An 11,176-nucleotide genomic window follows, 5' to 3' on the forward strand; every position below is an offset into this window, starting at 1 on the left:
CAAATTAGTCTCCGTTTGATCTACGCAGTGATGTTTACAAAAATATCTTTTTTATTATGTAAATTTTCTTCTAGTGGTAAAAAACCTAAAATTCTTTCAAAGAGATTTTTAATTATATTATTTTTCTTTAGATTTTTCTAACTTTCTAGAATATTATTGCATTTGATTTACTACTATTATACTAGAATCTATTTTAGAAACTGTATAAATGTAAAATGGTTCATAAGTTTGTTCCACTAGAACAAATTTTCTTTTTCTCTTCAATGAAACAGGTAGTAATAAAAGTAGAAAAATATTTTTTTATAAATCTCTTACGAAGTAAAGATAAAATGTTATGTCCTCCGTGGAATGTCTTAGTTCAGCCAGTATACAAATATTTATCTTCTTGTTCTCATTCAAGTTTCTGTTACGTTATACAGGGTGAGCACGGTAATATCATTCTTTCTAGAGATAAAGATTTAACGCTTTTTATTCTAAAACAATTATTTTAAAAAGAAGTTTATGATATTTTGACTTTCAACTCTTTGAGTTTTTTTCTTATTATTTCATTGCATTATTATGAAATCAACCGTATGATCGAAAAAAAATGGCGTCCAGTTGGCTTGGAAATGACGGTAGATGATATTTCCCATATAATTTTACATATAAAATGACAGCGATCTTCATTTCATAGCCATCGCTGACGCCGTTTTTATTCGATCATACGGTATAATCTTTCATCTGCGCTAAGCTTAAAAGACAAAATATACCTTTAACTGGGCTTATAATATTGTTATTATCTTTGTTTGATATCATCAACAGGACAGGATAATATGTTATATCATCGGAGAAGATCAGGCAAATAGCTAAGCAGTATAATATTAAAACTGTTTTTAAGTTTGGGCCTACTTACTACGTATCTCTAAGAAGTGTCCTAACAAGAACAAAACCGGAATCATCAAACCAAGAAACCCTGCGAGTACTGTAAGTCGTATATTGGAAAGACAAAACGTCCTCTACATGTACGACTTGACGAACATAAAAAAAACATACGCAAAGAGGTGAAACAATGAAGTTGGGCATTGCAGATCATGTGTGGTCCAGCACCAAAACATAAAATGGTCGGAAGCCCGGGTTGCCAATTATTTCAATTATTGTCGATTACTCCGCATAATGTTCCTTACGTCTAATTTCTAGTATCTTTTTGATTTTTCTATATTTTTTCATTGTTATATTGAATTTCATAACCTAGCGATGGGTTATATGGGGTCATATTAAAAGAATGTGTACGTTATTATATTATTTTTAACAATTTTCAAAGTAAAGCTTCAAGGTTTTCAACGTTTCTGATGTAACATTATTTTTGAAACCGTGTTTACCATTTGTGCATTAATTGGAAAATCAAGGAATGCAGTATGACTCACAACGGAACTATGCATTTGATCATTTGATCACGTTTATATAATATGATAAAAAAATAGAATTAAAGAAGCGCGAGATGACTCAAAGAATTCATAATATAGCATAATAGAGATAATGCTACGAGGACACGTTGAGAATTATTTAGAATTAGAATGGAAAGATATTTAAGGCGTAGGTGTAGTTATCTATCTACAGCCTTTACCCAATGATCGTTCAACAAAGTTGAAGAGGTAATATTTTGGCCAACTGTATAAAAAAGAATTTAAGTGAAGTAAAGGAACATACGTTGTGTTAAAAATATTTTTTATCGTATTTACCTCGGATGCGCTAGACTAGGGTTTCTTAAAGTGTGGTCCACGAACCCCTTAGGGGTCCATAGCATGTGTATCAGGGGTCCGCGGTCCGCATTACGCCAGTTAACTGTAAACATATTTATTAAGAAAAGAAATAGTGTAGGGAGGCGAATTCAGTAAATTAATCACTAAAAACTACGCGATGCGACTAAGGATAAAAAAAAAACAAAGTTGAAGCTGTTCTCTTATCAAACGATGTAATTCATTCTAGAATTATTGAAATGTCGTCAAATGCTTTACAAGTTGTTGAAGAATTAATTGCTTCACCGTTTCCATTCAGCATTCAGTTGGATGAAAGCACCGATGTGCCACAATATAGCCAACTCTTGGTATTTGTCCATTATGCACAAGACACATATAGTATTAAAGAAGAGTTTCTTTTTTGCAATTCACTTTTGAAGACTTCGAAGGCTTCAGATGTTTTTCAACGAACAAAATATAGACTGGAAGACTAAACTTGGTAGTATCTGCACCGATGAAGCTCCCGCAATGCTTGGTAATACGTCTGCTCATGTCATAATAACTCATTGTGTCTTACATCGACATGCCTTGGCTTCACTGACTTTACCTACATTTCTGAAGGAAGTTATGTCTACATGTGTCAAAATAATTAACTTCATCAGAGCAAGAGCCTTAAACCACCGCGGCAACGCCTGTTTAAAAGATTTTGTCAAGAAATGGGGCAGAACATGTACAACAAGTACTGCTTTACTACACAGAAGTTCATTGCCTGTCAAGGGGACAGGTCTTAAAACGATTGTTTGAGTTGAGGACAGAAGTGTTACTTTTTTAAAAGATAAAGGAAATTCACTGTTTGAATATATTGAGAGCGAAGATTTTGTACGGGTGCTAGCGTATTTGGCAGATGTATTTACTCAATTGAATGAGATTAACTTGTCTCTTCAGGGCTCTGCGGTGACCACCGTGGATGCATCTGAACGGTTGAAAGGTTTCATATGTAAACTACCACTTTTGAAAAGGGAAGTGGAATCTGGTAACTTTGTGACGGCAACACGATTTTAAAAATGCTACAGAAAGACGTGTCTAAGCATTTGGATACATTGCAAACTTCTTTTGAAGGTTACTTTAACTTAGAATCGCTTGAAAATGAAACGTGGGTGTGGTGTCCATTTATAATCGACAAGGATAATATTAGCGATGAAGATCTCATTAAAGATGACTTAATTGACATGAGATCAAAAGAAGTTTTGAAAGCTGAATTTCACGCAAAAGATCTTGGCGAGTTTTGGTGTTCTTTAAGTCAAGCTTACCCTCTTCTTGTCAAGCGAGCTATGTCCGTTCTGATACCATTTGCTACTACGTACCTTTGTCGAGGCAGGATTCTCGGATCTGGTCTTAATAAAAACAAAAAGTCGCAACCGATTGAACGTCGCAGATGATATGCGCCTTGCCTTGTCCCCAAGAGAGCCCTACAATTTATCGTTCTCAGTGAGGCTAAACAGCAGCATCCTTCTCACTAATTTACTAGTGTACGTGTAATAAATCTACTAATAAACGTTTTCTTTTTATGTAAATAAGGCTTTTTTTATTTTCCTCTATTATTTCTGATAGGGGTCCGTGGAATTGTACAAATTGCGAAAGTGGTCCGTAACTGCAAAAAGTTTAAGAAACCCTGCGCTAGACAGAAGTAATATTTTGGGAAATTTGAGGAGGATAGGTTATGTAAATCACACGCTAAATTTGTAAATAGCCCTACTTATTTTATTAAATGAAATGAAAGGAGTGCCGTACTCTGCCTGGAATTCACAAGTAAAAGACCACGGTATAGAAAACCTTGTTCACTATTCCAAAGGATCTAACTATGCCGTTCTGTACTTTAATAAAAGAGAAATAATAACACAAAAACTGTCTTCATACAAGGTTTGAGGCTTAACACACTTAAAACCATTCACAACTGAAGAGGTTTTGTTAGTTAGCAGGTCCCCACCTGCAGGTACTGAGGTCCTGGATTCGGGAGGCTACTCAGCTAGAGTTGATATGTTTGGTGCCAATATTATTAGACTCTGAGTTATACCATTCATTGGTTTTGACTGCTCACTTGTTTGCTAAGATATTCGCCCAGGCACGGTTGGAAATTATTAGTACACGCAACAAGGCCCTTATTGTCACACTAAGTCATACTGAACCAAAAACATCGGCACGAATGGACAGTAAACAATTATTGGATTTAATTTTAAACTAGAAATTATTCACAGCATAAATCGAATATATTAAATACGTGCATATGTTATGTATTATCCTTGTCAGATGAAATGAATAAGGAATAACTTTAGAACAGAATTTTACAACAGGAAAACAAAATATATGCTTTAGTTAACACTAGTTAAATAATGAGACTGAACATTTACGTTGCCTTTAATAACATTCTTTGTCACAAAACTTACAAACCAAAAAGCATCAATGCGTCTCGAATAGTAGTCTAAAAGCTATTCCTTAAACTATATTATCGCTGTTATTTGTCTGATTTCTCTCTCCCTAGTTTGCGAATAATATTTTAAAAAACAGTAATTTTATTTATGTATACAGAGTGTCTTAAAAATGAATGTTTTGAATTTAAAGAAATATGTCTATTTTTAAATAGGCGGTTCATTTCAATAGGAAGACATTTCTCTTCATTCACGAATATTAGTTGGCTGATTATTTCAGAGAGAATGAACAACAGAATAGCCATTAGGCCGGGGCGAAAAAAAAAGTTTTGGATGTTTATCTTGTCATAAACGGCCTACACACGTAACGATTTATCGTACTGTATGCAGTACGATATCCATCGAAACTGCCGCATTAACGATAAATCGTAGCGTGTGTAGGGAAATTGGATGGTTTGCAGTATGCAGTCGTCAAATCGTTTGCAGTACGGAGCTTCCGTAAAATATGTATCAACGGGTCGTGTCTGGGGTGGGGTTTGAACGGAATTCTGAACGTGTGGAGTGTATTCCCTGTCGCAGCGCGCAGTTACGATATAATTTTTATTTATTTTTGGTTTAATCAATATTATGGATTTAAAAAATAAGACGTTCTGGGAAGACTTTATTGATTTATTTAGAGAAAATAGATGCCTATTGGATGTGAAATCAAAAGATTATGCAAATAAAATGAAAAGAAATTCCAGTTACGAAATTTTGTGTATTATTATTTTTTTTTGAATATTTCTTTCTCTCCAGAAACCACTTTTTACACCATTTTCGCTTTTTGATTTCTTTTTGTTTGCTGATCATCTTCGTCTATCAGCAATAACGCAGCTACAAGCACGGCACCTTTCTTCTTTGAAATTCTTGACATAACGGTAGCCCTTCTCGACGAAAAGTGAATAATCTGAACTGCGGCAGTACAATGAATTGCATCGTGTGTACAAAAAATGGCTGTACTGCAAGCCGTACGATTTTCTTTACGATCTGTAGTTCAACGCGCAGTACGATAAATCGTTACGTGTGTAGGCCGTTATACTTTTAAAAGTGTGTTGATTTGATTTATTAAAAAATTGAGTTTGACCGCGCCCCTCCCCCACTGAAAATGTCAAAATATCAAACTCAAAATTAATGGCCGTGATAGTGTTAAAACTTATCCATTGTGCTTTAGAATGACTCAGAATTAAAAAAATATATATTTGACATGGTAATTTGATTGTTTTGGGAATTATGAAGGCCTTGCTTTGAATTGCCTCTCTCAGATCGTAATCACTTATGTGCTTTGTTAGAGGCGGCTCTGTAACATTAAATTTGCTCCAATCGGTCAACTCTGTATATTCCTGAGCCTCGAAATTTATTTAGGGAACTTTAAATACCCGCAGTCTGGGCGGTGTTTCTCTTGCTTTCCAAATTCGTCTGATTCCGAGTTCTCTGATATGTGGTTCTCGGGGTGGGCAAAATAGCCATTTATAGAAATTACCCGGTTGATGATAGTTTTCATTTTATCAAGAAAATGTCTTGATTTGTGTATTAATTGCCACAAATGCACAGAGCCATTCTGAGAGCCGGGCTGTGTCTTTATAGAGAACCAGACAGGAGCATAAATTTGCATGACAAACGTACCCAGTAAAACAAGGTTTTCTGAAGGCAAGTCTGTGGAAATATATAATCGCAGTAAACGGTTTGCCGTTGTTAGCCATCTTGCATGACTCATCTTTCCCGGATCTTTCTCAGATAAACTGTCTGGGCAGATTCCATCTCGGACAGCAACACATATACGGTATAGATATTACTGGTCTGAGCTAAGATCTTTTTCATCGACATGACATAAAGTTGTGTCTATTTTCTGGAAAATTTACAACTGGTCTTGATTCACATGCTGCCAGCTTAGATCCAATAGGCTTAGAGTAAGAATAAGGTCCTTTAGTGTGTCCGTCTAGGTCTGCAAGGAGATGGCGCAGCTGTAGTTCGTTGGTGTGAACCAAGCAAATCAACAATTGCAGGGGTCTTTTAATATATGAATTTCCAGCAGCCATATTATATAATTCCACTCTTCCAACCAGTATTCACGTTCGTACCGTCACATCCAACAACTGTTAGACATTTCAGGTCAATAGATTTAGCTTCAATGAGTGGTATGATACTTTTTGATATATTCAAAGCAGTGCCGGAGGTACTCATGCTTGTATGGCCAATATAGGTGCTGCCTGGCTCTTCAATTATCGATATAATATGTTCCTGCTGTTTAGGAATACGACGTCCTTTAACAAGCATCATGGTCTGGTCTTTTCTTCATCATTCTGGTCTCGTGCAGCCATAAATACGATATACTTTACCTTAGCAGGGCGCGGTTAAAAATGAAGTAAACTGAATAAAACAAAATCTGGTTTATTTTTATCATTAATAAAATCGTTTTTTCGATATGACATAAAAAAATATTGAAATAAAAAAAAACCTTTCATCTCCCAGAGGGGCGGCTAAAAATCATTTTAAAAATCCAAAAAAAAATCACAAAGATTTTTGACCTACCACACAACTTTTTGTCTCTATGACATATCATTTTTCGAAAAAAAAATTTTTCGCCCTTTTTCGCCCCGGCCTAATAGTCATACGAGTTGGAACGGTACCAGATTCGAGCATGATTGAACGTATGGTATGGCCTTTTTGTTTTAGAACTATTATATTGTCACATTCTTTTCTGTATTTACCCAGTAACAATGCCCAATAACATTGATAGACGCATTTACTTTTAAAATTATGTACTTCTACGAAGAATTACATTTCTGTTCTTTAGTATGTTTAGAATTAATTACTAGATATATGTATTTGTCGGAACTCCCCGATTGGTACCAAAGATATGGTTGCCTACTTCCGGTTATTTCGAAATTAAATGTCAACTTAGGTATTTTAAATGAAACAACCTTATTTAATTTATATTTTTATTCGTTGCGTTAGATTCTAAACATTTCCTGATAATATAACCAAATTTGGTATGTTAGTATATGACATAAATGATTGAGGTATTCAATCATTGATTTGATCTCGCACCACTCTGGCACTTTGTGTCATTGTATCGGTTTTTTAATCGCGGTGCGATCCCTTTAGACACACATTTATTAATAATAATATTCTGTAAAATGTAATGGGGGTCTAATAAAGAAATTTGAATTTGAATTTGAATTTGCATCAGACCCAATTTTTTTCAATTTTCGGTTGTCTTACCGGAAATGACTACAACTAATTTTTAAATGGTACCACATTATTTTTTTTTACTTTACATGATATAAAAATATCAGTCTGAATTGAATGAATGAATGATTGATTCAGGCAAAAGCAGATAAATCCGTTGACTGGGACCTTTACAACATTAAGAATATGCAAAACGGCCTTAAGATCGGCCTCAGGTAATTTCAGGTATTTTCGACTTCAAGCTAATTCTTGTAATAATAAACAACAAAACATGGTCAAAGTACAATGTTATCAGAATTTTAGAATAGAATTTTTAAATGAAACACCTCAACAGATTCTTAAAGCACGAAAGGAAGTTTCAGTGGCATTAGAGGAAATTCCTTTAACGCCGATCTCTTCCTGAGAAAAAAAACCCTAACTCATCTGTTGGCTCAACAATTTCGTCCATACTGGAAAGATGATGAGAGCTTAGCGTGGTTCAAAAATAATATATTGCTTGAAACCATTGATGGTACTGCCGAAACAGAAGACAAACAAGAAGATCAAGTCTTGCGATTGCCTGGAAGATGATGTAGGAATGCACGTTTAAGTTGCCCAGGGTACTATGACCATAAATTTATGGCCATGGCACCCTAAATTGAAATTTAAATTTTTTAATTTTTTGGCTTATTTTTTATAATTGAAAATGCCAAAGCTTAACAAATGATATGTCATTCTATTCAGAATGTCATGTTCTATCAAATAAAGTAAAAAAAACACCGAGGGTGCCATTTAAAATAAAAAGTTGTAATTTCAGATCTAACAGGAAGTGAACGAAACTAATTGAATACGTCGGTCGATCTTCATTAATGTCATATACTGACATGCCAAATCTTGTGATTTTATCTAGCCAGATAAAAAAGTTATAGCGGTGAGCTACTTTTGAAAAACACCCGATATACCTGAGTTTAACCGTTTTTGAAAAATATTATATTTTATGTCAAAAATGAAAGTTTAACGTAAAATTTTTATCTTCTTTTTCTTCTCTTTTTCAGCGAAAATGGAAAACTAGCTACATGGGGCGCCGTTCTAGGATTCCTCGTCATGATGACCTTGGACGTCGGTTTAGGTTAATCTTAACCTATTTTTTTAGTTTTCAACCAAAATAATTTAAACATAAATTTGTGTTCCTTCGCCGATCATCAAATCATACTTGTGTCTGTCCCAGCCCGATCGTTACTTACTGTCACGAAGTACGATACTGAGTGTTTTCAGAAAGTTTGCATTTTAAATCCCTTAGATTAAGTTTAGTAGTTAAGTTTCAGAAAAAGATGACAGTTGATTATCAAACCACCACTAAAAAAGCCCGATAGCTTTTTGTTGTGTTTTTTCTAGACTTTTTCTTTTTAGTTAATTCCCCTATATCCATAAAAATAATTAAAATAAAAAACGCAAATGATAGACAAACTATTTTGAAATATTAAGAAACAAGGAACATATTAATTGTTTGCTGTAATTTTTTGATGTTAACAGTATTTGAGATATAGCAAAATACAATATGACCGAAAAAACCGGCGTCAACGAAAGCTATGAAATGAACGTCGCTGGCATTTTATATGTAAAATTATATGGGGAATATCATAGATCCTCATTTTCTAGCCAACTGGACGGTGTTTTTTTTTCGATCATACAGTACTTTGGTATGTTGTAAGTTTTTGTTAGATTACCAAAGGTTCTAGGAAATGTAATTTTTTAAGTGAATACATTTAAATTTTGAATTTGTTTGATAGAAACAAAATATCCAAAAAAGGGCATAACAACATTTAAAGTGATACTTTATTAGTTTATGTTATTTTTATGATTAATAATCTCCACAAGTCAAACATTTTTTAAAAGAAGTTTTATTTATCATTTTTTTTAAATGCACCTTCCTCATTGGTAAAAATCAGACAGATCTTATATTACTTATAAAAATATAAAAATATAACCTGTAAAATAAATTTAGATAGAAACAAATCAAAATAATCAACCAAGAAAGAATAATACAGAAATCATGAAATAATGAAAGAGTTTTACCAATATGAATATTATTAATTTAAATCCAAATTTGTATGTACATTTATGAATGTGTAATTTTATGTTTTAACGCAGTTTAAATTTAATATTGTATTTGTTTTGAAATATATATTTTTTTAAATTTTAACCATTATACAGTGTGTCTTAGAAATAAGCATCTTAAGGGGTGGTAGATCTGGTCAAAAGAAACATATTTTCTCTTTTTTTATTTCTCTTCCTTATTTTCCCTTTTTTTATTTATATTTCTTTGCCATTTTTAAAATAAATTGAAAATAACCGAGTTATTTTACTTTGAAAATAAAAAAATGCAACATTTTGAGAACCGCCGGCGATAACCGGCTATTAGCGCTTTTCAGCTTATTGAACGCCCTGTGTTGCCAGATGGTCAGAGAAGTATATTATGCAAAAACAATTCGCAAAACTCCATAACACAATTTTTATTAAATATTTTTTAGTTTTATTTTAATTTTTACTCTTTAGTTAATGTTCGGTGTCCATACCATCCGAAGAGTTTTGCAGATACAACTTTTTTAAAGCTGTGTTACAACACAAAAAAAAATTATAAAACTTATCCACAACATAAAAAAGATACTGATCGCAGATCGAGGTAACAACGGTGACATTTTTTTTTGTTTTATCGCAATACTACACCTAGGTAACTAAAATACGCATACACCATACACTTCACTTAGATATGATTAAAATTAACACTCGTAGATTTTTGTGTAGAAATTTTAGTCAAGAAATTACAGTCAATACAGATATGTAGAATATGAATAATATAGGGGTAGCAGCACTGCAAGGTGTAGATACACCGTAAAGGAAGCTCAGGTGAATAAACAAGTGGCACTAAAAAGTGTTTTAAACAATTTTTCTTCGCCAAAAAACCTTATAGGCGTGTTTCTGGGGTCGAAATATACTACCAGTTTGAATACTTGCGCTTATTTCTGAGACACCCTGTATATTATATCTTGTGGAAATATTTTAAAAGATTTTACTTTAGTAAAAGGTAATATTTTAATTCAGTTGCCCAGTATAATACGGCTATTTAATTGTTGCCTGGTGCAGTTTAGTAGTTGTACTTAAAATAATAATTAATTTACTTACCCTGTAATAGACGTGACTAAAATAATAAACCTATTCCATATTTTAGAGATTATGCTGTTTGTAGTAGTTAAAATTGACAATGAAAGACTTAATATAATACTCCTAGACAAATAAAATGAATAGGTATTATTTTAGTCGAATTTGCTACATTTTTTCTTGTTAATCGTCAGTTCTAAATTTCAGCCAATTGTTAGCAACTACTGCTGTGATACTAAGTTAGACCACCGGTTACTAAATAATAAAAAATAATATTTTTATTTTTTTGTGTTTTATTTCAAGCCTTTTGTTATCTAGATTTATCATTTAATACTATCATAAACTATAATCAAAAGCAAGTCTGGTTGACTTTCGAAATTGGCAATTGAGCCTGGCGGCATCTTGAAAATTGCAAAGATTACAACATTTTTGTTCTTATCTTCCCAAATTTGAAAATGTGTCACCTGATAAATAATAGTACAATTTTATAGAAAACACACATCTGGCTGTCGTTTACATTCACGAAAACTTCGTCAGACTCACAAGTCAGACGTAGTTGAAGGCAAATGAAGAGAGGAAGCGGCCCGGTGCGTATGAATTTAGCGTACCTGGGCCCGAATTCTGGAACTTCGACATAAAAACGTTACGCTTTCAAAGCGGTAAGCGAAA

General features: G+C 33.3%; 1 protein-coding gene across 2 annotated transcripts in view; it reads left to right on the top strand.

The window, feature by feature from the left end:
- Positions 1–10,788, top strand: part of LOC115889664 (zinc transporter ZIP11) — a 250,276-nt gene extending 239,488 nt beyond the window's left edge. For both annotated transcript variants that reach the window (XM_030909723.1, XM_030909724.1), the window contains exon 7: positions 8,404–10,788. In XM_030909723.1, the coding sequence (XP_030765583.1) occupies positions 8,404–8,482 (79 nt within the window). In that variant the 3' untranslated portion in view covers positions 8,483–10,788. The remainder of the gene's footprint in view (positions 1–8,403) is intronic.
- Positions 10,789–11,176: the final 388 nt, after the last annotated feature.

This window comes from Sitophilus oryzae, unplaced genomic scaffold (assembly GCF_002938485.1).
Source record: "Sitophilus oryzae breed Bouriz unplaced genomic scaffold, Soryzae_2.0 scaffold_818_pilon_pilon, whole genome shotgun sequence".
Taxonomy (NCBI): domain Eukaryota; kingdom Metazoa; phylum Arthropoda; class Insecta; order Coleoptera; family Curculionidae; genus Sitophilus; species Sitophilus oryzae.